The sequence below is a fragment of the Mus caroli genome, chromosome 5 (assembly GCF_900094665.2).
Source record: "Mus caroli chromosome 5, CAROLI_EIJ_v1.1, whole genome shotgun sequence".
In the NCBI taxonomy this organism is placed as follows: Eukaryota; Metazoa; Chordata; class Mammalia; order Rodentia; family Muridae; genus Mus; species Mus caroli.
This window is the reverse complement of record NC_034574.1, coordinates 96,390,631-96,417,952: the sequence shown is the minus strand read 5'-3', so window position 1 is coordinate 96,417,952 and position 27,322 is coordinate 96,390,631. Positions and strand designations below refer to the sequence as shown.

Here is a 27,322-nt window from a genome sequence, read left to right as displayed (position 1 = left end):
AAAGAAATAAAGAGGATATATAACAGGTCATATAAAACTTTCTTTATGTCATATTTTTTTTTTTTTTTTTTTTTTTTTTTGGAACAGTGTCTTTTTTTTTATTTTAACTTTCAAATATTCATTTATTTATTGTGTGTATGGGGCAAGCTGTGGCACACATGAGGGAGGTCAGGATAACTGTGGGAATTTGTTCTTTCCTTCTATCATGTGGATATAACAGGCCATATAAAATATCCTCAATGTACATTTTCTAAACATTTGGCAGTCTATGAAGCCTTAAGGGTGAGAAGGGATGCTGGATGACTGAGCACAGGGCAATCAATGACACTAGTTTTATATCCTCTTCATTTCCTCAAATAATCTTCCCCTTTAAAGCACATGGGGTGACAGGAGGGGATTAGCGACCTGTTTGTTTTTTATACTTTTAGATCATTTATGGTAACAGGATGGTTTATTTGAAAACTACCTTTGGTTTCAGTCAGGCCTGCTGATTCCTTCATCTGAGAAGATGAGCCTTCTCCTCCAGGGCACACAGCTTCATGTACTTCTTCCCCGTTAACCTGAAGTGCAGACCAGCAGGTTACTGTTTTGTTAGCTTCTGGGATTAGAGATTGAGTGCGGCTCCTCCGTCTACCTGTTTAGTACAAGGCTCACGGTCCACCTTTGCACCCTGAATCCGTGTGACTAGGGAACACCCATGAAGTGTGCAAAGTGGATATGAGTTCCTACCATCAAACACATTGTGCTAATTCTTAAAATAATTGGACTACACAAAGCTCTTAACTTGAGATATATTTTGAGATCTGACTTTCAAAGAACATTTTAGGAAAGTTTAACCTTAGAAGTTGAGAGAAAGGACTGAAACTATTTTGGGTCTTTTTCTTTTCTTTTGAGATGGGGTCTTGTTATGCAGCAGAGAAGCCTCAGACACACATCCCTGTTGCTTCAATGCTGGGATTGTATGTGGGCCAACATTCCTAGATTTTCCAGTGCAGTTTAACTCTTGTGAGTTCATGGTCATAACAATGAATTGACAATGTGATTTTTAAATATCCACTGGACTGACCGCAACATTCCAGTGCAGCAGCAGATGGTGACGCACTTCCAGACTCTGAGGTCAGTGTGAGCCACGGAGCTCAGTGCTGGAGCACCTGCACAGCTGGGTCCATTCCCCAGCACAATTTAGAGAGAGACCTAATCTCTGGGATTGTGGCCCGTGTCCACTTCTCCTCTTGTGCTAGGCCCCTCACAGGTGCAGACCCTGCAGGCTCTGCACGCGCTGCCAGGTTCTGTGAGTTTATGCGTCTGTCTGTCGGCTTCATTCAAGGGGCCTTAGTGCCTTCCATCCTGCTGGCTCTTAGAATCTTACTCCCTCCCCCCGCTCCCCCCGCCTCTTCCCAAGATTCCCTGAGCCCTTGGGAGGGGGGGAATCTCATGGAAACATCCCACTTAGGACTAAATGTTTTAAGGTTTCTCACTGTCTTGCCCAGCTGTGGGTCTCCATGTTTGTTCTCAGACTGTAGGAGGAAGCTTTCCTGAGGACACTGAGGAAGAACTGGTCTATGAGCATTGTAGAATGTTGTTCAGAGTCATTTTATGGCTACGTTCCTTTAGCAGAACATTATTTGGTTTTCCCCTAAGTCTCTGGCCTACCTATCTTGCCTTCAGTTCTATGTCCAAGTGATAACCACTCACTCACAAGTGAAAAACTGGTCCATTCCAGCAGAGTCTCATTGGGGATGTAAGCCCCTCTTAAGGCCCAGCCCCATGCTCAGGTGATGCCAACTCAGGTGAACTCAGCAGCATCTTTGGAAGGACTTTGCCTCATAAGGGTTTGACAGGGCTCTTTTAACTTCTATCATTTTATTTTTATCTTATCTTACAGGTTTTTAAATATACATTATAGCTTCCAGTTTTGTGATTTTTAAATGATACCAGCATATGCAAACACGTGTATCTTTGTGTCTACATGTGTATCTCATGCCTTTTTTTTTTTTCTTTTTCTTCTGTTTGCTTTGTCATATTCTGGCTTGTTTTTGTTTCTATTTGTTTTTGTTTTATCTTATTTTATTATTATTCTTTAGATGTCTATTTGGTTTCAAGTGAGAGACAGATAGGATTGGACTCTGACGGAGAGGAGGGGGGTGCTCTCAGAAAAGCTGGGGGGCAGAGCTGGGGAGGGAAACCATGGTCAGAATATAAATGTATGAAAATAATCTGTGGTCAATAAAAGAAAATAATACATTTTTAAATTTAAAAGAGAAGAAAAAGGTAGATTTGGATAAACTGTAAAATTGAATGACTAAACTAAATCACAGCAAGTATGTGCTGTGGTTTGCTCTGAAGGCCTAACTCTTTCTACTAAGACGTTAGATACAACAGAGTTACATTTCATAAGCTGGGATGTGGCACCCACAGCATCAGCAGTTGTGAAATCCCATTTTCCATGAGAAACTCATGCTCTGGGCATTACTGATCAAGGACAGAATGTTGTCCAGGAGATTTCTTGGAACATTTTAATTCCAACAGAAATGTTGGCACCCACAATAATAAAACTCCTAGATTCTAGGGTTTGATGTTGGTTCAACAGAAACTCTACACTTCCTTCTTTCAACACGCTGATATTTAAAAAGAAAACAAACACTGTGCAGCACGAATAACATGAAAATTCAGTTGCTGCAGCTCTGTGAAGCTAAAGACCTGGATCAGCAGGGAGGCAAGCTCTGCAACAGCGCAGGGCACACAGGGTGTGTGCACAGAGGCCACTGCTACAGTGCAGGGCACACAGGGCATGTGCACAGGCACCACTTGGTGTCAAGTCATTTCTGCCCTCACAGCACTCCTGCCACAGTTGTAATGTGTCTCAGGATGTCTACCTAGAATGTGCACCACGGCACTGTGTGCTATGAGAAAGGCACAGAATGGGGCCTCTGTTTACTATACGAATCCTCTTCTTCAAAACCCAGCTCATGTCCAGAACGTGTTGAGATGGTGTGGTTTTTCTTATCATTTTGCATGGGAAGATATGCCTTTTAAATTACATGAGCAGACACACACCTGAATAGACAGGGGCATACTGGACTGCATGGTGTAAGTGTAGGATAAGATGGATCAACACAATTAAAAACCCAGCCAGAATCCGCTATGACAACTCATATAACATGGAAGGAAGAAAATAATAAAAATATAAAAACTTGCTAAAAATAAGTTAGAGGTATACAAGTGCCTGTAAAGGGAGCATACAGAGTGGAGCTCACAGAACATTTAAAGCTTTGCCAGATTACTCCAGTGTCTCTGTGCTCATCCTGAGTGGGTCAAAACAAGAGCATCTATTTCTTTGGCCAGTGCTGTCGCTGCTTACCAGGGTCATGAGTTTGGCCTTGAGTCTCAGGCCACTTGTGCTAACACTAATGCACAAGGGCAAGTCTAATTGTCAGTTACACACTTCTCTTCCCACACTCTGAGAGACAAGTGAAGGAACTGTGCATACCAGCTAAACCGGCCAGACACTGGCATTCGTCAGTCCAGTCATTAGCCCAAAAGAGCCCATGTGCAGAGAGTGCAGGCTTGAAGGCTCTGCAGTGTGAGATTACCTAGCAAAACCTGTTAGTTCATCACAGAACAGTCCTACTGTTAGCATGTGTCTGAAGAGCATTTAATTATGAAATTGCCACGCGCTCTGGTCGAGTCAGCTTGACAAGCTGAGGCTTGGAAGCTACTCACTGAGGCAGAAGAGTTTCACGGAAACTCACTCCTGGAGTCTGGTGTCCTCTCTAACCCATACATTAATTTTCCATTCTCGAGTTAGTCTAGTGTATGGATCCACGTGCTCTCTCTTAGTATTATCCTATTATAAGGGCCTTTTAAGATTGAATTCTGACATAGCTAAAGCCAGTGTTCCAACAGTCCTAGAACGTCCTTGAGCAAGACCTTGGTCTTGGAATTCAGTACTGCCCCTGGTATTACACTATCACTTTGAGTAAACGTTAGGTCACTGTCTTTCACAGGAATCTACCATCACCAAGGAAGAAAGAAGTTTCTGACTGTAGGAGAAACCAGAATAGATACTTAGAATTATAGCTGAGTTACACCCATATACAGGGATTTACAATGGTTTAGGAAGTAGATCAGGCTGTGGTTTTAGAGTATTGCATTATTCATGAGATGGTTAGCTAGAACAGAACTCCCTAGTTAGAACCATGACTTGGGTGTGAAAGCCCTTGCCCTAGGAGTGAAAAGATCTCACACCTGGCTTCTAAGACTATAGCTGACCTTAGATAGGGCTGACTTTATCTCAGTTATTTTATTGCCCAGTTCCTGCCAGTCTTTGCGTTTTCATTCCTCTGTTCTGTGTAAGAGTCATTACGCATCCGGTTACCTCATTTGTACCTTGCAGGTATGTCACCCAACTTCCTTATTGTCTTCTGTATAAAAAAATCTGATGCTCGATTTGACAAATTACATTCAGATCCAACACAACCTCTCCTGCGTGCATCTGTCTGTCAATTCATCCGACGCTTTGCCCACCCGAGACTAGAGACCCGTTCCACGCAGACAAAGGGGCCCAGAGGGGTCTGCGGCATGAAATCAATTTGGTATGAAACATAGCACATTGGTTATTAAAAATGGCTATGACTTGAAAGAAAGGTTTTGTTCTTGCCTTGGAGAAGGAGTTCTTGGGCATGAGTGCAGGCTGTCCACAAGGCTCCATGCTGGTAAGGCCTGAAAGAGAAAGCACAGGGTGGTGTGAGGCGACCGACATTACCAGATACACATGAAGATGGGTCTCACATGGCCTAGGCTGGCCTCAGCTTGTACATATGAGAATGCCTGAGCACCTCACCCTCTTGCGGACATCTCAGAAGTGGTGGAATTAGGTGTGCACCACCACATCACGGCCAGGGGAACCACATCCCTGAGAGAAGAGTTCACATGAAAGCTGACTGGGAGCCAGGTAGCCGTGGTGGTGCACACTTTTAATGTGCTTGGGATGCGGAGGCAGGTGGTTCTTTCTATGAGTTCAAGGCCAGCCTGGATTACAAAGTCAGTTCCAGGATAGACAGTGTTACACAAAGAAACCCTGTCTTGAAACAAGCAAAACTAAAAAAAAAAAAAAAATGAACCTGTATATACTGCTTTCATCTGCAATTCCAGCACTTTGGAGGCAGAGGCAGGAGGATTGCTACAAACTTGAAGCTAGCCTGGGTTACAGAAGGAGACCCTGTACCAAGTTTCACAAAACAAAACTGTTCAGAACTGAATGATTCAGGTAGGAGACCCTGCATGGAAACTATTCCACCTGCACGGGATCGTAAGGGCAGAACTGTAGCCACTCTTACTGTGGGGAGCGATTCATGAGCAGACTGTTCATTTCACAGAGTGCTTTAGCACGGGCACCATGGGGTGGATACATGGAAAAGCTCTTTAGTGGATTTCTAGATCAACACTTTTCTCTCTTGGCAGCACACGAGTTCTAGGGTTTCTAGCTGAGAATGACCTGTAGGTAATTCTGGCAGAAAATGGCGGTTGTGGAATCTTATGAATGTATTTCTATGACTTTATGGTTGCTGTTATAAAGACCCTAAGAATTGTTTCACTTTATTTGAAAGCAATATAGAAAGCATTTCAGAACTCTTGGAAAAATACATTTAAAACCCTATCGTAAATAAGCTATTAGATCTAACAGTCCTCCCCACACACCGTAAGAAATTATAGGTAGCTTATTTAAAATTTCCCATCCTACTCTATAATTCTCTTTCCCCTATTGGTCTCAAACAAGTTTGTCCCATGGGAGTCAAGCAAGAGAACAGACAGAGCCCAAGGAGCTTTCCCCAGGTGTGGAGCCCTAGAAAGACAGGTGGACGGCAAATGCTTGTCACGGTTTTTGTCTGCTCTAAAGTGAACTGATCAAGAGCAGGGGAAGGACCTCTGGTTTTCAGGAGCTTTAGCTTAGCAGACACACTGGGCGGTTTCCAGCATGCTGTTAGTACTCAAGACGCTGCTCTCTGCAAACATGTAAGACTCGCTCTGTGCAGAGTACTAAGCCCTACTTCATACCCATGCCTCTGTGCCTGACATCTCTCCTACCATGAGCAATGAAAGCTACGTTTGTAGGTCCCGGTTATATAAACAGGTGGGAATCATAATTTCTGGGTTTAAGTTTTGGGCTTGCTCTTTATTAACTTTGTGGGCTTTGGCAAAGTTATCAAACTTCTCGGTGCCTCAGTTCCTCTTTCTATGAAGTGACAAAACAGCAACTTTAGAATTATCCAGTTTTTATGAGGGTTAAATCGCAGACAGGAATGCTTTGACCAGAATGAATATTAAAGACAATGGCCGCTACAGCTTTGCTACTGTTTCTGTCATGCCGCTGCCACGGGAGGTGGATAGTCGTGTCTAGATTTGTATATCCACAATGCCCAGTTGGGTCCCTAGGACAGGGGACACTCTGTGAATAACTATATAAATTACTTAGCGCTATCCAGGCCTCATTAGAGCCTCTTGAGGTGGAGACTAGGTAGGGTCACACTGTAGGAGATGGAGGCTCCTAGAAGCACTGGGGGCCTCCCAAGGACATGGCTTCAGCTCCACTGCACTATGCATTTCATGGTCTACTCATTTTTCTAATATATATTGAGTTCCAGTGATGTTAACACTTAAATAGAGTATTTCCACTTAGACCCAGTAAAACATCCTAGAAAGCTAAAGAGCTTCACCTCTCCATAAAGTGTGTGAAAGTAAATGTTCATACCGTTGGCTTTGGTGAACCTGGGCACAGAAATGGCAGCTCTTGTTGTAGGCACCACTGGACAACCATCTCTGCACAACAGACAAAGGAATTACGAAGGGGAAACAAAGCAATTACAAAGGTTTCAAATAGCTTAAACACCCTCGGGACCAGGTTCCAGTCATCCGGAAGCTTCACTTTATAGGGGTGAGTCCTGGCACCTCACAAAGTGTGGACAGGATTTAATGAACCTCTTCATGTGTGTGTCTGTGTTCCCAGCCCCCCACAGTGAAATGGAGGGCAGATGCAGGACGATCCAACAATCTTGGAAACTCGCAGGCTGGCCTGACACATGTGGCAGTGAACAAGAAGCCCCCTCTCAAACACAGTGCAGTGAGGGTGATCTACAGCCACGTGAGGGTCAGACACACAGCTCCCAACCTCTCCTCATAAAGGTTGAAAAAAAAAAGAGAGAAGAAAATTAAGGATTTTTTTTTCTCTTCTTTTCCCTTCTCCATTTTCCTTAGCTCTGTTCTGTAGCGAGGTTGTGTTAAACACCGATCTTCTTGCTTTTGGTTCCAAGTACAGGAATTATGGGCGTGTAAACCACACTCAGCAAGCACTGAGTCCTTAGTATTACTATTGTTAGTGACAGAGCCGGAGGCTGGCCTGAACTTATCTCCACTCCGAGAATGAACCTCTCTGCTTCATCTTTCTTTAGGTTTCAGTCCAGCACATCTGTCTAGTGCCCTGCCCACTTAGGAACATTATGGTGACTGTGATGACTGACAGCTTACATAGCTGTCATTTGGTGGACAGTTAGGCACAGTTTACATGTTTTAATATAGAAGGCCTTGATATGAACCTGCTCTTCTTTCAGAGTGAAAATAGAGGTGAAAAAAGCCATTTATTCTAAGAATCAATACTACCCAAGGTTGAGAGTAGCCACAAAGTGAGCACACTGGGAACAACAGTGTGTAGTATGCCATCTTGTACGATCTCAAGGATACCTAAGGGACACTGTGTTGGCAGACACGTCACACTACGCTCCCTTGGCACACCTGCATGCTGTCACTGGGCCACTGGGGAACGCCAGCTCCTTTCAGCTTTCACATGGGTTACCTCTCAAGGTTATGTTTGCAGGGAGCAGTCCTGATATATGGCACATCCTTTCAACTAACCAAACCAAGCCAACCAGCCCAGGCTCTCGTCAGAGGCTGCTATGAAATGAGGGGGTTGCTGTGGTCACTCCAACAGTTTCCTGTGATCTCCGTTAGACCTAAGCACACCTTCTCTGGGGCCTCTGGACAGATGTGGACACATGTGAGATCCACACCAAGATCATGTGCTTGCTGTGTCATTAGCAGTAGGTCATTTATTTCTTCAGGTACATCCTCTGCTCCAGGCTAGGGTCACTAGCTTGCAATTAATAAATAAAATTCTACCCCTTTTATAGTTCCTGAGATATACAGTCACCACAAATATCCATACTTCCATTACTGTGTCTATGATTTATTGTGGACTATAAAGATGGTCAGAGTGGAGAATCTCTTAAAAATATCACTTGTCAATAAAGAGTCTATGGCCTATGAGCTGAGGCAGGAAATAGGACGTGGGACATCTGGCAGGGAGAGAATTCTGGGAAATAGGAATGCTGAGGAGATGGACATAAGAAGACGAGGAGAGGAAACCAGCCATGTAGTTGAACTCAAATTAGAATAAAAGGGATAACTGAGTTATGAGCTAGTTAGAGAACTACCTGAAGCTTATGGACTAAGCATTTATATTAGTAAATAGTCTGAGTCGTTATTTCTGGGAACAAAGAGGCCCAGTGGAAAAGCCCAGAGGTTAACAGGGAGAGCTGAAGGAAGAACATGGAGGCCGTAACTATGACATTCGTAGCGACAGCAGCTAAGACGAGGGTAGCAAAGGAATGGAACACGATTCAGGACTGAGTGAAGAGTGTTCTCCTGATCCGAGGCAAAGCACTGAGTCTATAACTAAGCTTGGCAGTGATGGTGATGTCCACAAAGTATCTTCCCTTCCCCAACCTGTTCCCATTCACTAAGGAAAACTGTGTCAATCCAACATTTAGACACACAGAGATTCGGGTCAGGGATAATCTAAAAGGACAGGCAAGACCTTATCCATGGTTTTTCATTTGTATTCACAGACAGACACAACTGTCAAATTTCCCTTCACATAGCTTGGTTTAGTCTCCAATCCAGAAAGCCTGGATTCGTGGGCACTGTGGGAGGTAAGTGCTTTCCAAAGATGCCTGGAGTCCTGAGAACCATGAAGACGCCGCTTTACAGAGCACAAGAAACGGGAACAGAACTTGGACTATTAGGACCCTGTTGTCACTGCTGGAACCCTAGTAGGTCAAGGATGAGGCAGGAAAGCCAAAGTTAGAGACAGAGGCTGAGCAACAGAAGTATGGCAGGTGCTGCCTTAAACATGGGTGGGCAAGAAGCCAGGGAAAGTGGTGAATGCAAGACACTGGGTTCTTCTCGTAACCTACAGAAGGAACATGATCCCACTGATACCCTGAGCACCCAGTGAGAGCCATTAGTATTTCTGACCTCCAAAACTGCAGAGATCATAATCTTGTGTTGTTTACTGTAATTTGTCAGAGGAGCCATGGGAAATCAATACCCATGTGTTCTAACAGTTGCCCTGTACAAGTGAAGGAAGCTGCTGTCAGCATTTGATGCTGTGGGCGTGGCTCTGCTGTGCTTCACCAGTTGATGCAAGTTCTTCTTTTCTTTTAAATATTTTTTATTAGATATTTTCTTCATTTACATTTCAAATGTTATCCTGAAAGTCCCCTATACCCTCCCCCAGCCCTGCTCCCCAACCCACCCACTCCTGCTTCCTGGCCCTGGTGTTCCCCTGTACTGGGGCATATGATCTTCGCAAGTCCAAGGGGACTCCCTTCCATTGATGGCCGACTAGGCCATCTTCTGCTACATATGCAGCTAGAGACACAAGCTCTGGGGGGTACTGGTTAGTTCATATTGTTGATCCTCCTATAGGGCTGCAGACCCCTTAGCTCCTTGGGTATTTTCTGTAGCTCCTCCATTGGGGGCCCTGTGTTCCATCCAATAGATGACTGTGAGCATCCACTTTTGTGTTTGCTAGGCCCTGACGTAGTCTCACTGGAGACAGCTATATCAGGGTCCTATCAGCAAAATCTTGCTGGCGTATGCAATAGTGCTAAGAGGGCTGATTCCACCCAGGTTCTGGGAATGAGGCGTGGCCACCCAAAGGCACCTGGTTTATTTCTATCTTCTGCTGCAGTTCACAGATTGGCCATATTGTAGGCCTGGGCACAACAGTGGTGACTGTGGGATCCCCGCTTGAAGATGGCTCTAGATGGAGGGGTGTGAGAAGCATAGCTGGAGCAATCATCTGGTCACCATAGAGAAAACCGATACACCAGAGATAATGGCAAAGAGCAAGGGGAACCCGATGACTTACACAAACCAATAAACTCCCTTTCTTGGCCAAACAGAACTGAGGTATGTTTCTGGTACGATGTACTTGATATGTACTAACTGCCTATTAATTGGAGTCATACTGAAGCATTTCCCTGCTTAGCTGTGTCCCTTCTTAGACTCTTTATGGAACTCTCTTCTACTGTTACTCTTTTATTGGCTGTGAATTAGTAATTCTGTAATGCCTGTATGAGGGTACAAGCACAACCAATGACTGAACTGCATGCTTATAGACCTGCAAGGCTGTAAATGACTGTCCAGTATCTTGTGCATGCAGACATACACAACTATAAGGCTGTAGACTACTGCCCAGTACCTTGTGCACACACATACCCAGGCTGTAGACTACTGCCCAGTTCCTTATGCACACACACACCCAGGCTGTAGATTACTGCCCAGTGCTTTATGCATGCATACATATACCCAATGCTTAAGACTACTGCCCATTTCCTACCTTGTTACTTTCAGCACCACTGAAGGAAGTGACAGGTCCAATGTCCTGTTGGCTTCTTCCAAGGTCATTCCTTGTGTGCTGACTCCGTTCACATAATGGATGATGTCTAACAGCTGGAGACTACCATCAACAGCTGCAGCTGACCTTGGGTTGATATCACTAATATACACTACTCCATGTGGACTGCCTTGACCTCCAGACAGGGAAAATCCTTCAAAGAACAGAAAATAATTATTTCTCAGTCATAGGAGTTTTGCTTTTAATGACACATGGAGGCCGTCTTGAGCAAAGCTTGTGCTTTCCTTACCTAACTCCTCTCCGTGGCACGTGACTGTAATGTCAGGCAGCAGATGGGGAAATACTGGCATCCTGGGTAACTCCAGGATCCGCCCGAGAACTAATCTGACTGTTTTGGGTGCGGCTCGCAGAAGATTCACCGCATCTGTGTGGGTCATGTTTGTAACGTCTGTATCATTAACCTACAGAAGGAGAGAGAGGTAAGCTAAGGTTTGGTTTTTGGAACAGGAAACATAATTATAATCCTTATCAGCCAATAAGAGATTTATGGTGATGCAATCTCTAATTTATTAGAATCTCTTTGCCTGCAGAGATTAGAGAGACGATGGTCAAGCCATTATGAATATAAAGTCGCTAACAAATAAGTGCATACTTCATTGTCCTCCAGAATGTAAGAAACTGGCTGTCTCATGGACCTGAGATCAAAAGGACTTTCAGTTTAAGCAGCAGCTTGCAGCAATTCCCAAGAATCTACGTATATATGTATACAAATATATGTATATAAAGGCTGTAGCGGAGAATGGTCTGACCCCCTCCCTGCCTTCACATCCCTCGTGCTGGGATTATAGATGGGTGCCACTGTGTTAATTCTCTGTAGTGCTGCGGCTTGAGTCCAGGGCTCTGTGCAAGCTACACATGCGCTATCAACTGAGTGACACTCCTAGTCCCCACCACCTACTTAAAGAGACAGGGTCTCATGCTGAGCTTGTTACTTAGTCAAGAGTGATCTTGTATTCCTGACCTGACTGCCTCTACCCGCCAAGCGCTGAGACGTCAGGTGGTGCACTCTGCCTTTAATTTTTAAGTGGTGGGGGAAGAAAACATAAACCAGAGAAACTGTCATAACTTAGCTTCCTTCCTTCCCCAGTGCTGACTTGGTTTTGCTCATGGCTATGGTCTGGATGTGGCTCTCATGTTAGAGGCTAGGTCCTCCGCGTGACTAGACCGGAGGTGCACCTGCAGAAGGAGCAGCAGGACCCCGGACTCTCTGGCATCCTCCTGAGGTGGGATCTCTTCCTCTCACACAGGTGATGCCTTCACTCAGGCTAGCTGCTGTAGCTGTGTCTTCAAAGCTCCCATGCAGTGAGATAACTAAGCTTCTTTTGTTTTCAGTTAGCTTGTGTAAGGTATTTCATGATAGTGATAAAAATAGATTGAGACAGCCAGTCACATTTGTAAAAATGTCTCCATTCCCCTTAATTGTCTCACTTAAAAAATTATTATTTTATATTGAGCATTTGAGTGTTTTGCCTATTATCTATGTCTGTGTGTCATCTGTGTGCCTGATAGCTGCAGAGGCCAGGACTGGAAATCCCTGGAACTGGAGTTACAGGCATGTTGGTGATGGAATTTGAATCCAGGTCCTCTGGAAGAACAGCCTGTGCTCTTAAACCACTGAGCCACCTCTCCAGCCCCTTGGTGTCTCACCTTTATAAGCCGGTCTCCAGGCTTTAGCCTTCCATCACCTTTGGCTGGATCCTGTATGACATCATGGACATAACAACCAATACTGTGACTGCCTTTGGTTACTGTAAAACCCAGACTTCCTTTTTCTGATTTAACCAGGGTAATGAGAAGCTCTACTTCCTAGAGAAAAAACACAAATTGACATAAGGTTGTCCTCTTTCTCCTATAGACAAACACACATGATTATTGCTGCCCTTGGTTAAGAGACAAGAAACACAAATCTTAACTTGGCCAAGTCGTCTCAGCTCTAGACAGGAAGCTCTTTTCTTTCCAAGCATATAACATATTTTGAAGTATAAAGTTAATGGTTGTCTCCAGTCTTTCCCTCCATGCTTCCTCCCCCTCTTCATTCTCCTTCATCTTATAAGACTTTTCCTATCTGGAAGAGCCAGGACTGTATCAAGAGCCTCACACACGCCAGGCAGGGCTCTCCAGAGCGAGCAGGGCATAGCCAGGAGAAACAAGGCAGCCAAGTGGTGACACGTGGACAATCAAAGACTTGGGTGGGGGGGGGGGAGGTGGTTTAGAAAAATTCTTCATGTTTTTAAACAAATCCTTCACGTTTTTAAACAACCAAAACAGAAACCAGGAGACACAAAAGGAAGTTTTTGTTTGTTGCTGCTTTTGTAAAAATATGAAGTGCCTGGATGCTTGAAGATCACAGCTTCCCTTACTAAGACGTGCAACAAACTCAAAAGATTTTAGTTGGGGGTGGGGGGAATGCTTGTGAGGCCAACGAGAGAGTTTATTGCTTAGAATGAACCTGAGAATGCTCAGATGACGAGGTACACCCACTCATCTTCTCTGTCTGTCCCTGTCGCTCTCTCTCACACCCATCCACACCCCAATACACACACCTATGATTGTAGAAAACATGGAAATTACGGAAAGACCATTGGGTCCACAATCCTCTAGCGTGGGATGCTGATGTCACAGGCGTTTCTTCTCCTTTACTTATTTTATAAGGTTTTGACATAAACATTTATTACTTAGCTAGTCAACAGTGAAAAAGGCTGACTTTCAATTCAATTCAAAGAACTATCAGTCTTGGAATTGGTTCCTAAGCCTGATCTGCAGGCTGTAATAAAATGAGGATGTGTGGGTTAAACTGGGAACAGGGATGGATGGCAGGGTAGGGTTGAAAGGGTTGAGAGCGCTCACTAACATCAAGGATCTTAATAAAGTCATATGGAAATCTACTGTTTTATGAAGTTCTAGTGTGTATGTTTATTTTTTTCTCTCATGAGGAAGAGTTTTAATTGGAATTACAGAGGATATCAGTGCCAAGGGTGGGGTACTTCCCCAATGAGTTGGCTGCTGGTCATGCATGTCCCAGAGACCCCTCCAAACAACAAGCTATTGCCATGGCTCTTGGTTGTCCTCCAGGACTTAATGGTAAGATCAACTGCTCAAGACACCACATACCTTAGACACAGGGCATGGAAAAACCAGGTTATTGCCCAGGAGTTTCCTCCCTGCTGGCTCGCTTTCACAGAGCTGGAAGGTGCTGGGCAGGATGCTAGGTTAAAAGACATCAGCAGTCTTACCCAGCTGTGAACGCTGTAAGTTCTAACAGTGACTGGCAAGGCAAGAAACACTATGGTACGATAGTGGGACAAATATTATGGGAGCAGCCAATTGTTCTCTAATTGAATTTAGGGTCCATGCAATAGGAGATGCAGGCCCAGTACTGTAACTCAGGCCAGGAACACATTGCTGGAGTGTTCACAGGCTCCTGGCATCAACCTACTACTGTTATTTTTGGTAAATAGACAACCTGTGCTCTAAATCTGTTAACTCTATACCTAAATATCAGCACAACTTTTAGATCTTATCAGAAAAGTTTCTTTGTACTGTGAAAAATAGTTAATACAGATATCCACCACTGGCCAATTACTGAGACCATGTGTGTGGGCTGTTCAGAAGTAAATGGGGCACCTATATTATACTGCCCTTTCCCCATTCAGTGGACATAATGGAAGGGTATGTGTGTGAAAGAGTGTAAGAGCCAGAGGTCAGGAAGGGTCAGCGTGAAGCTGTGTTTTCTGGGCACTACAGGGCTACTATACTCATGAGCTCATGGCAGCTGTGGCAGCCATGACAAGGCAAGCCAGTCAGCACTGAAGCATGGAGGGAGGGACTCACAAGAGCCCCATCCAAGCCACTGACAGCTGTTGGGGTAGTGAGTTAGTTCTATGGGTGTGGCAATTGATAGTCAACTGCTCCAGTGGCTGGCCCCACTTCCATGAATATATGCACAGCATAAACAGAACTTGGGCTATCTAGAGAAAAAGAGGGGTACTTGAGCTTCGGTAGGGATGAGGGAGGAATGGGAGGATTGTGGGGTGAAGAATAAGGGAGTGTGAATGTGGTCAAGATACATTTCATACGTGCATGAAGTCCTCTTCTATTTCTAGTTGTGAGCCTTTAATGGCTAAGCCATCTCTCCAGCCAAACTGCCACCAGGGAGCCTGCGTGGGACTGCATAGGCCCTCCGCACATAGGTTACAGTAGTATAGCTCGGTCTTCAGTGGGATTCTTAACAGTGAGTGAGTGGGGGCTGTCTCTGATTCTGGAGATTGCCTCTGGGACCCTTTTCTCCTACTGAGTTGCCTGATCTAGCCTTAATAGGAGAGGGGGAGGGACCTAGTCTTAAGGCAGCATGGCATGCCAAGGGTGGTTGACACCCACGGGAGCACTGCTCTTTTTTGAAGAGAAAGAGAGGAGAGGATGGGAGGACTGGGGGAGAGGAGAGGTTGGGGGAGGGACCAGGAGGAAAGGAGGGAGGAAACTGCAGCCAGGATGTAATTCATTAATTTAAATAAATACCCAAAGAATCAATCAAGATTAATAAAAAGTCAAAACGAATGGCTCTAGAAAGACACTGTCTAAGGCTGACCTCTGGTCTCCACATGCACGTGCACACGCATGTGCCTGCACGACCACTCTTCCTCATGCAAATGTGTGAACATGCACACACATTTTGTTCCCAAAGCTACTAGGAATCACAAAAGGTCGGTGATTTCTCTATGGACGGCTGCCAAAATTGTGTCAAGGCAGTGAGAAAGTCAGGGTGACACACAATGCTTTTATCGTCCCCTAATTTCTCAGCAGGGAAACATCAGAGAGGGGTGTTACTCATTTAGCAAGTGTAACACAGCATAGCTTTCTCGCTAACTAACAGAAACAGCAAGCACATGGCTATAACATCACCGAGAAAAACCAAAGGTGTCTTATGGTTTATAATAGAGAGAGAGAGAGAAGCTCACCAGCTCAGAATCCTCAAGGTGGTTTCCCAAGTCATTTTTCAAAGTTGTTATGTTTTCCTCTTTGCTGAGCTGAGAGGCAAGATGTGTAAAGTATTTGCCAGTGGCGTCAGAGGGAGTGCACTCAGCCGGGGGCTGGGGGGTCTGTCCAGGGCTCACATCCAGTGGAGGAGGATGGCTACAAGACAAGAAACGACAATACTTGTGGACACATTTCAGGGCCAATATTTAGTTTAGAACACAGCAGATGTGTTCGTGGCCAACAGATGTTTCTGTCTGGTTCTAAGTGAGACCGTCACTGGCTTTCATCTGTGTTTAGACTACCGACTTATTCAACATCTACTATATGTTAACATTTATTAATTATTCTCTGTGCAGGTCCAACTTTGAATAAGCTCTGTAGGCTATGTAAGGATGGTAAGGCAGGCTAGAATTAGGTATGCTTTTTATACCTTGTCGTTACTCAAGATGGAAACTAATGTGACCAGGGATCTAATTTGTATTTTGACCTATTAGGAAAAGGAGAAATAAGAAAAGAAAAAGTCTTACTCTTGTCATTATTTTTACTTATATACTTACTTTCCAAAATTGGGGATTGCACTCAGTCAGGCTCTTCTTCATGAGTAGCCTATGTGACCCACTGCTCTTTGGTCTAGGCTGGCCTGGGATAATAAGGTGGTTCCCACGGCCACTCTGGCTGAAAGAATAGGAAGCACAGAAGGGGGGAGGAAGGAAAGATGGATGGATGGATGGATGGATGACGGACAGATGATAGCTAGTGGGAGCAGGAAGGAGTAGATGGAGGGAGGGAGGGAGGTAGAGAAAATGTAGGCAAGAATGTCTCCAGCCTACTGGATGTTGCTTTTTTTAGAGCACTTTATGTTGCTGGTGCCCTGCTACCCCACCAGCTGCTCTGGACACTGTAAGACCGGCAATACCTGCTCTCTGACTCCAGCTTTCCGGGTATTTTCCGAGGGAGGTAAAACATGGCACATATGGACTCTTCCTGGCTTCTCGGTGCTTCGTGTGGAAAGGCCGCCACTCGGGTCACATTTGGCATCTTGGCTGGCGCTCTCACAGAGTCATCCTCTCCACTCTCGCTGTGGTCGCTGTAACTCTCTCTCCTGGCTGGAGCCCTGCAATGGTTCTTGGTGTTGCCAGACACCCCATTGACGTCTGAGCTGGCACCCTGCTCTACTGAGAAGGATGATGGCTGCGAAGTCTCTTTACTGCTGTTTACTGCTGGAGAGTAGAGTGGGTTCTGAAAGGGACACATTGAAGGACATCAGAGGGGGACAACCTGTATCAATTTTCGAAACGGCCAGCTCATTGTGAGCATGCTAAGAAGTAGTACTTTATATAAAAATATAAAGTTTCTGATAACAAACATAATTTATGCTCTTTAAAGGGAAATATAAAATGACAACTTCTAATACTGTAGGAGTTACATTTTATTCATTACAGTGATTAATTCTGGAGTATCATTGTGTCAGTGTACAAATCCCACAGTGCATGTATAAAGGTCAGAGAACAACTTATGGTTGGTTCTCTTTCCACCCAGGAGGGTTCCTGGGCTTGAACTCAGGTCCCTGGGCTTGGCAGTAAGCACCCTTACCTGGTGAGCCTCCTGGACAGACTGACTTAAATTTCATCTCCAAACTGTATTTTACATATTTCCATGTGTTTGTGCATGCCATGTGTGGCAATGTGTGTAGGTGAGAGGACAGTTCTGTTGAGTCAGCTCTCTCCTATCACATTTACATGGTTGCCTGGGGTCCAACTGATGGCAGGCTTTCTACAGCAAGCCGCCTGCCACCCCTGACTTACACTCTTACATCAGAAGAAGAGTTGGATTATATATTGTACTTTGTATCCTATTTCCAAAATTTAGGATTTTATAATGAATGCTTTCTAACTTTTTAAAAACAGCTAATATGGGCTGGTGAGATGGCTCAGTGGGTAAGAGCACCCGACTGCTCTTCCGAAGGTCTGGAGTTCAAATCCCAGCAACCACATGGTGGCTCATAACCATCCGTAATGAGATCTGACTCCCTCTTCTGGAGTGTCTGAGGACAGCTACAGTGTACTTAGATATAATTAAAAAAAAACAAACAAAAAAACCAACAACAAAAAAAACCAGTTAATATATACTTTTAAGATTTGTTGATTATTTTACAAATGTATATATGCCTGAGTGCATGTATGGTGCACCACATGTATGCAGGTCCCTGTTCTCCTGTAATTCTCTACATTATCACATACACAGAATGTTTTCAAGGCCCGTTTAAAATACTTCCAAATTGCTTTCTAGAAATACTTGACCAAATGGTGTACTCACCAGGATGATTGTTTTCAGTCCTTAGTTTTTGATGTTTCAAATCAATGTAATCTCTGTGTGTATGCGTGTGAGTATGTGCATGGGTGCATATGTGTATGCAGTGCAGGTGTGTACACGTGTGTCTGAGTGTGATGTGTGCATGCATTTGTGTATGTAAGTATATGCGTGCATGTACATGTGTGATGTGTGCATGCAGATGTGCATGTGTGTATACATGTGAGTATGTGTGCGGGTGCATGTATGAGCGTGCATGCATTTGTGTATGTGTGTGTATATGTGCGTGCGTGCACGTAAGTGTCTGAGGAGGACAGAAGGTGGCACCAGATTCCCTGGAGCTGGAGTTTCAGAAAGTTTTAGGGGACTCTGTGTAGTTTGTGCTCTTTTTGGCCCCTTCAAATGCTACTTCTATTAAATCAGAAACTCCCCTCTGCTGTTACATCCCTCTCACACATTCCCTCCCTCAGCTCTTCCATCCATATCTTAGAACGGCATTATGAGTGAACTCCTCAGCTGAGAGGCCAAAGGCAGAATTTCTTAAAAACACCATCAGAATACAAGATAATACTTCCTAGTTAAATATGGAGGTGTGAATCCCAGTATATGCAGCTGAATTAGCAAGCTGGTATTCTATGAAAACAGACATTAGTATCAAACGACCTTACCAAAAATGTAGTATCGATTTCTGGTAGCACACCAGGTGGTGGTCTGCAGAGGAGCAAGGACACTTCTGGAGCTGTTCCCCTGAGAGCAGAGATGACGTCCTGGAGGCACACAAGGGAAAGGTCACAGAGGATGATGGAGGGAAGCCAGGAGGAGGCAAAGAGCCAGCCCACCGCCTACTGGCCCATCCTCAGATAAACTGAACCCTTGCCCTGCCTGAGGCTCCTGGCTTACCTGCTGAGACAGTCCCTTCAAGGGGGCTCCGTTAACTTTCAATATAACATCTCCAACATCGATTTTCCCACTTTCTGCTGCCGGCTGTCCAGGGAAGAGCTTTTTAACCCTTACTATGCTGCCATTTATTTGCTCTGGTATAAGATTATCTTCCCGAGAAAAACTGAATCCAAGGCCTGAGCTATTTTTAAACAGCTTGACCTCAAATGTATTATCTAGAGAAAAAGATGAAAAAGTTACATATTATTAAGCTGTGTACATATGAATACAAAAACACACATACTCTTAGATATGCTTTTAAAAGAGATTTCTTTATTTAGTGTATGTGAGTATAGTCACTTTCTTCAGACAGACCAGAAGAGGGCATCAGATCCCATTACAGATGGTTGTGAGTCACCATGTGGTTGCTGGGAATTGAACTCAGGACCTCTGGACAAGCTGTCAGTGCCTTTAACCGCTGGGGCATCTATCTCTCCAGCCCTAGACATGCTTTAAGGAAGCTTATTCAGGCATGCTTTCTTCAGCATGTTCCATACACTCACTCACTCTCATCCTTACTTTTCAGTCTATGTGTCATTGTGTGTGTGTGTGTCTGTATCAGTGTGTGTAAAAAACCAGATGCTGATGTCTAGTGCATCCCTCTCCACCTGTTGCCTATTCTATTCTTTGTATTTTCTGAGACAGGGTCTTCTGTGGACCCTGGATCCCACTGATTCCTTCCTTGTCACCTCTAAGGACACAGATGGCTCTACCATGCCCAGCTTTTTACATGGGTGCTGGGGATCCAAACTCAGAACTTACTTCACGCTTTGCAGACACCTGACTAACTGAGCCATCCCTCCAACCCCACTAATAAAACTCGAGGTAACTGAGTAGGCTGCTCGAGTGGGAAGCCTGGATACACAAGGCTCTCATGGGGAGCCATGTGCTTTAGAAGAACAAGTTAAAAAGGGGGAGGGGAGAATTACAAGAAATTCCAGGTATGCAATGAAGAAGACTAAAACTAATGCCAGCATGGCGTGAGGGAAGACAAGTAGATATTGCAATGCTTTCTCGAGGCCTAATTTCATCCAACTAAGCTATAATGACATTCTGACAAAATTCTCATAAGGGAAATACAGTAATAGAATTAAAACCAGAAAAAAAAATGTACCCACTTCAAGAAAGAAAAGAGGAATGTGATCAAGTAGAGACATCCTATTTCAAGTCAATGTCAGAACAGAAACACGGGCTGGTCTGTGCTCTGGACTGACTCAGGTTTAGTAAGATTTGTGAAATAAAACTGTGGTAGAGAAAAAACATTCACTGTATCAGCAGTTCTAAATAAGAGTGTGTGAATTGCTTAAGGGACCCGAGAGCAAAGGGCACACCAGGATTAGGAGCACAGCAACCTCGTGAGAACTCACAGGACATCTGCCTTCATCTGTTTGCTTATTGCCAATTACTATTGTGTCTATATAGACAGGCACATTTCTAAGAAGACCACCATAATAGATTCCTGTTTAGGGTAACCCTAAATAGAAATATAAAAAGTCAACAGCTATGTGTGATTGTATATGCTTGTAACACACCAGTACTTGGAAAACAGAGGCCAACTTTGGTTACACAATAAGTAACAAGGCCACCTTGAGTTAAGGAGTTAGATCTGTAATCAAAATCAGATGAACCAAAATTTAAGGTGCAAGTGGGTTTGAAGCCATTCAATTATATATACTTAATTTATCCTTACCAAATTTCATTTAAAATTTAACAACTCTATACTGTAACCGTTTACTATTCTATTTCAGGTGCAAGGGCTGCTCTTTCTTTAGTGATAAATGAATCGTGTCTGAACAAACTAAACACACGCTTCTGAATAAACTATTGCTGTGTGGAGAAATAATTGACAGGTATTTATAATGTTACTAAGTGACCACATTCAGACATGACATCATTACCCTGGATTTTCAAGGGTGTGTTGGTCAGGCTGGTGCTACCTGTGTTCTGTAACTGACAGGAACAGAGCTACTGAAGCATAAATTCTAACTCAACATACAAAATTTGAATAGGCTCAGAGTTTTAATAACAAGACCTGAACCTCAAGGCCTGACCTTCAGTAACAAAGCTGTAGTCTTTAACATGGGGTGTTTGCTTTGCCATCTTTTCCGGGGCTTGGCTTTGGGCGTCTTGGTCTGGAGGGGGGCTCTGTGGGCCTGCAGGATCTTGTTCTCTAGATGTTGGCACCTGCCCCTTTTCTAACAACAGATGGACCACCTGAGAAAACAGAACAGTGCATCGTGAACTGAGAAGGATGGTGAACTAGATGATGCTTTAGGACTTTGAAGAGCGGGAGGTATAATACAGGAACAGCTTGCTCCAGCAGAATACAGGCAGAGAGAGAAACAACATGGGAGCAGAAAAACGGAACTCAACGTCTCAAAATGGAACTTTTTATTATTTTCTGCATGAAAATATTAAGAGGAAAAAAGCTATTATCAAACATGTCAAAGACATATGTATGTTGTGTGTGTGTACGTTATAGATAATTTGGGTTTTCGGAGAAAGTCACTAGGCAGCGATTATAAATAGCATTATAAACAGTTTGGTTGACCCCTGGTTGAAAAGGTATTTGAACACAATGAATCTAGCTTTTGGGTTGAGGGATGAGAGGAGTGAAAAATCACTAGAAATTCATACACCTTTACAATACATTACAGATGCAGGCTCCACCACTTCGTATCAGGCCGTCTGCTAAAGCAGGGCTAAACACAACACCGAGGGTTGGCCTCCTCAGTGGAGAATCTCCTCAGGATACCTGACTTGAATGCTGAGTGTCTGCAGAACTGGCTTTGCTGACAGGTTCAGTGAGTTTGATATTATCTCCATGCTACTGTCTTCTTAATGATCGTGGCAGTTTGATATCATGGCCTCTTACCTGCCCTGTGTTTCTTAACGTTTCCACAGCTTGCTTGTGGGTAGCTCCTTCCAGACTGACTCCATTAACAGCCAGCACACGATCACCTGCAAGGTAGGGGGTTGCTTTGGAAGATGTGAATTATAAAGCAAACATTTGGGGTTTTTAATACCTAGGGGCTTGTTTTATGCTGACTTGGGGAGAGACTTGGCTGGGTTCTGGAGAAAACTGAATGTCGCTCAAGTGTTCCCAGTAATCCAAAGAACGAGGAAAGGAAACACTGTTAACCTCAGTGGATGTGACAGTGAGACCCTGCCCTCTCCAGGCTGGTCACAATGTGTGACCTCCTGCCTCACCTTCCCAAGGTCAGGCCAGTAGGTATGCACCACCCACCTGGCTAGAACGTATAGCAAGACTTAAACCATGAAGACAGAGATGCTGAGCACACACCGGCAGCCCATTTCTAGCAAGATCTATGTGATGTTCAGTCAGGGGCTGCCCGCTTTTCCTGTGTCTCCTCTGCTCAGCACCATATTGCTGAGCGCAGTAAGAAGCCACAGGAACCCTTAGCCATTCTCTGCTAAGGGATGAGCTGCAAGATGAAGTTTTGCTGTGGCATCAAGTAGTACTTTATATCATGTATGTGAGTACACTGTACTCTTCAGACACACACCAGAAGAGGGCATTGGATGGATGCCCATTACAGATGATTGTGAGCTGCCACATGGTTGCTGGGAATTGAACTCAGGACCTCTGGAAGAGCAATCAGTGCTCTTAACCACTGAGCCATCTCTCTAGCCCAAGTAAGTAGTACTATTTTTAATAATTATTTTTTGGTTTGCTTTATTCAAGATTACTTTGCTCGCAAGTATGTCTGTGCACCACATACATACCAGCTCCCTGAGGAAGCGCTGCGCCTCCAGGTGGGTGCTGGGAATCAAACTCAGGTCCTTTGCAAGAACAATTGTTCCAAACCACTGGGTCAACTCTCCAGGTCACAGATTTTTAAATGTTGCTTGACAGCAAAACATATTCCTTCATGACTTAAATCTCTGTAATGTCTTCATTTTTTCCCCCTGAGACAAGGTCTCTCTGTGCAGCCCTGGATAACCTCTAACTCACCTTACAGAGGCCTCAGAACTCAAGAGATCTGCCTGCTTCAGTCTCCCAAGTACTAGGGTTAGAAGCATGTTCTGCATTTGGTCTTAATTTCTTCTTTATTGTGATATTTGTGCACGTGATTTCTGCATCCATATAGACACCATACCTTTGTGAATTCTTCCATCTGACTCTGCCGCTCCTTTGGGAATAATGGCTTTCACATAAATACCACCATGTCGAACGCTGGTATTCACACCTCCCTAAATAGAAAAAACAAAGTGGCACGTATTGACATGAAAATAATTTGCATGCTTTCAAAGGTTAAGTGCTAAAAAGGGTTCAAATCACCAGAACCAACTCCACATCAGCATGTTCAAATTATCTGAATGCCCAGGAGCACTGCTAGCTACAGCCCCAAATGTTGAAGGCAGCCCGCTCTTTTGTTGTTCTCTCTTTCAGTCTGACTCTCTGTGTCTGTCTGTCTGTCTCTCCTCTTTACTGAGTCCAGAAAGTGTCACTATGCTGTGTCTTGACTAGTAAGGAACTGTTGCCCCTTTCTGGGTCCCGCATGATGAGCAAGCAGAAAGCAATGTAAAAAAGCCGGAGGATGGCGGGATACACCTTTAATCCAAGCACTTGGGAGACAGAGGCAAGTGATCTCAGGCCAGGCAGGGCTACATGGATAGATTCAGTCTCAAAACAAACACAACAAAAGAAAACAAAACAAACTAAAAACAAAAAAACCCAAAAACCTAAACTAAACTAAAAAATGAAAGCTTTGGCAGAAAATGTGTGTGTGTACATGAATTCACGCATTTGTGAAGGTGTACACTCATTTGTATGCATGCACACATCCATGCAGGTGTACATTCATGTGTATGCCTGTGCATGCAAGCATGGAGGTGCACATTCACGGGTGTGCATGTGTACATTCATGTGCATGCATGTTAGTCTAGAGGTTGATGCTGGGAGTCTTCTTGAATCACTTCTCTGATTTGTGAGTTAGGGTCTCTCTCTGAACACTAAGCCTGCTGTCTGGGCTGGACTGGATGAACAGCAAGCCCTGTAACCCTTCTGTCTCCCCAGTGCAGGGTTGCACTGTGCACTGTGTATCCTGTTTTGGTTGTTTTTAATGTGGGTGTCTCACCTCCCATGCTGGCTCAACCACATCTTTAATGGCTTTATGCAATGACCAGTGATCTTAGACTGTGACAAATATAATGCTGCAGTTCCTGGATAACATATTATAGAATTGTAATATAATGTTATCAAATAGTCTTTGTAGATATCTCTGTGATCTTAAAGATATATGGACAGTTTGGAACCTCTACTTTTAAGGTTTTAAATGTGTTACAAGGTAATATGTATTTTGGAGAGAGTTAGCGGATAAATATCCACATTCTTTAGCTATTCATGGGATAGATTAAAGAGAGGTCATCTCATGACTTCACTGTTAGAAATATACGAAAAATAACCATACATTTCATATTCTGCACATGATATGCTTAAATTAAGCAAGTAAAAAATGTATGGAGAACAAGCAATTCCCAATTTTTTTAAAACCACAGGGGATTTGGGGGGGGGGAGTAGTGTACACATTTTAAAGGAGTTTTCGGATAGCCAATTTTTAGCTTTTGGAAGCATTTGATAAGTGTCCCATCTGAGCCACTGTAACTCAGCTAACAGATTGGGCTACAACGGTCTGCTGGGGGTGAAGAAGAGAAGGCGTGAACCTTGTCAAACAGTACCGTGACACTTATCCCCAGGCTGCCATCAGTTTTAGCCAGCTCAACCTCAAACGTGTCTCCGGGCTTAGGAGGTGACGCAGCCAAGGTTGGAAAGCTCGTTTTGTTCGATGTACTCAGTGAGGAGGAAGGTTCCTTGACGAAGAAAAACAGACAAAGGAGGATCTCTCATTAGAGCCCAAACGAACTCTTACTGCAAACAAACGCTTTTGAAAAAAAAAATTTTTTTCTAAATCAAGGCATGAAGGAATAGAGTATATCAAGACTATGAAGGCTGGGGGGGTTTTCCAGACACTGTCAGGTCAGGAAACACTCATTTATTGTTTAGACACCTGACGCTCAGAAAGTGAAGCTGGACCGGGTGGAAGGAAACAGAACTTAAGCTTCGGAAGAGCCTCTGCGCATGCCTCCGGGTCCTGGGCTTGACGTATGCACACTTTCTTTAGGAGTCTGTATGTACCAAAGAAGCGGACTAATTGGTGTCTAGGCTAGCCAGCCTCAGGCTTACTCTGCTCCTGCGTGCAAGCACAGTCTAAATGTCAGCTAAGCGCTCTCTTCCTGAGGGTGGAGGGCTTCCGTGTGGAATGCCCGTGTATCCTCCCCGCCTGCCCCAAGAAGCAGAGCTGTGAGCTTCCCTCTGAAACTGCTTCTGAATGTGAGCTTACGTTCCCAACATGTTGAGAATGAGGCTATCCCCCTGCCGCTGCTGTCTCCCACACAGAAGTTCAGAATATCCTAGGTGGTCTGGGCAAATCTGACTGTCCATACTATGAACCATTTGCAGCTCTGCAAATATCAAAGTTCTCTACTGACATGTGTTTAAATATGTAGGAGATGAAACTTAATTGGAGCATAGCCACCTCAGGGTTAGTATTCAAAGCCTTGGATTGCCAGTCAGCATCATATGCAGCAGCAGTTAGAAGAGGAAGATACGAGCTGCTTCTTCCTTCCCAGAACCACGTGAGCATCATAGCAGGCCATGCCACTCTCTAATGGATGTACCATCTCTCTGCTCGTTAAATGAAAACACAGTGGCTCTCCCCAAAGGATTAAAATTAAACCATGCCTGTTTTGGCATTTGATGGTCTTGACTGCTGGTGTAAGTGGAATCGTCTTTGTCGGAATCAGCACAGTCGAGGTGTTCAATCAAATCAGAGATGCCTCGCCGCTTGGCCTTGCTTCGGTTACTGTCGGAGAAGGTCTTCTCGTTGACCTTGGTTGTCACAGATGGCGATGTGCTGCTATGCTGTGGTTCCTGCCAGCCTCTGTCGCCTAAGTGGCTGGCAAAGAAGCCGTTGACTTGGCTCTGGGATAGGCTGGCACTTTCAGTCCTGGAATCTTGGGAACTGAGGCTTCCCTCCCGCAGGCCCCCAGACAGCCCAAAGGGACTCTCTGGGATGTGCCTCAGAGTACCCCGTGGCCAGGGCTGGTCCTCTGATGGGTCCATAGCACTGTCCTGCATGTATGCCGGTTTCTTTGTGTAGCTTTTCATCCCATTGGCAAAATGAACAGGAGTAGAAGGCACTAAAAGTTAAAAAAAAAAAAAATAGTAAGTCAATGACACGTGCCTGTAAATACACACCCTGCTATACACACACAAGCACATAAATTCAAACACACACACACACACACATATACATAAGCACATGGTGTGTGTGTGTATGTGCATGCACACATGAGATTTTACAAAGCTAGGTAGGAAGACTTTACGAAGAAATCACATTCACAGCACACAGAGCAGACTGTGAGACTCTTTTGTTTCTGTCTCCTCAAAATGCCCTGCATTATGAAAGATGCCTTTGGTCCTATCTCCATTTTCCTTTCTGAAGATAACTTACAGTTTCGTTGAGTCTCTAAAACTATTAATCTGATCATTAAATTGACTGTTTGCAGAACTGGACTGCACCCAGGGTCTCACACATGTTATGTAGTCATGCTACCCTGAGCCGCATCCCTAGGTATTTGGTCCTATTTATATCTATACTTGCTTTCTATCATCTTGGCAGACTGTGTTTCTGGCCCTTGTCTTTTTGTTTCATTTTATTTTATGTATTTTTAAGGGTATCAGTACTCAAACCTAGGGCCTTGTGAATGCAAACCATGTCTCTCCCACAGAGCCTCAGCCCAGCCAGCCTGTGTGTTTTGGACTCCAGGTAATGTCTCAGAAGGGCCATCTCTAAATCCTCATGCATAGTCTATGCCAAAGTCATGTGTGAGAACTACACATGTGATTTATAAAAGTATTACAGTTTCTATGTATTGACACGGAGGGTAAAAGAGTCAAAGAATAATGAACAAAAATAAGACAAAAACAATCAGTTAAAAAAATTGTATCTTGGGTATTCTAGATTTCTGGGCTAATATCTACTTATCAGTGAGTGCATATCTAATGACTTCTTATGTGACTGGGTTACCTCACTAAGGATGATATCCTCCAGATATATCCATTTGCCCAAGAATTTCATAAATTCATTATTTTTAATAGCTGAGTAGTACTCCATTGTCTAAATGTACCACATTTTCTGTATCCATTCCTCTGTTGAGGGACATCTGAGTTCTTTCCAGCTTCTGGCTATTATAAATAAGGCTGCTATGAACATAGTGGAGCATGTGTCCTTATTACCAGTTGGAACATCTTCTGGG

The 27,322-nt window shown here is 44.2% G+C and overlaps 1 protein-coding gene across 1 annotated transcript in view; it reads right to left on the bottom strand.

The window, feature by feature from the left end:
* The window catches only part of Ptpn13 (protein tyrosine phosphatase non-receptor type 13), a 176,285-nt gene that overhangs the window by 17,439 nt on the left and 131,524 nt on the right, over window positions 1-27,322 (bottom strand). Inside the window, exons 24-38 of the mRNA XM_021162112.2 lie at window positions 25,746-26,203; window positions 24,683-24,814; window positions 23,101-23,194; window positions 21,855-21,940; window positions 21,031-21,193; window positions 18,941-19,155; window positions 18,709-18,807; window positions 16,647-16,969; window positions 15,712-15,886; window positions 12,404-12,562; window positions 10,986-11,157; window positions 10,679-10,889; window positions 6,752-6,819; window positions 4,661-4,722; window positions 467-560 (exon numbers count right to left, since the gene is read on the bottom strand). Of these exons, the coding sequence (XP_021017771.1) occupies window positions 467-560; window positions 4,661-4,722; window positions 6,752-6,819; window positions 10,679-10,889; window positions 10,986-11,157; window positions 12,404-12,562; window positions 15,712-15,886; window positions 16,647-16,969; window positions 18,709-18,807; window positions 18,941-19,155; window positions 21,031-21,193; window positions 21,855-21,940; window positions 23,101-23,194; window positions 24,683-24,814; window positions 25,746-26,203 (2,511 nt within the window). The remainder of the gene's footprint in view (window positions 1-466; window positions 561-4,660; window positions 4,723-6,751; window positions 6,820-10,678; window positions 10,890-10,985; window positions 11,158-12,403; window positions 12,563-15,711; window positions 15,887-16,646; window positions 16,970-18,708; window positions 18,808-18,940; window positions 19,156-21,030; window positions 21,194-21,854; window positions 21,941-23,100; window positions 23,195-24,682; window positions 24,815-25,745; window positions 26,204-27,322) is intronic.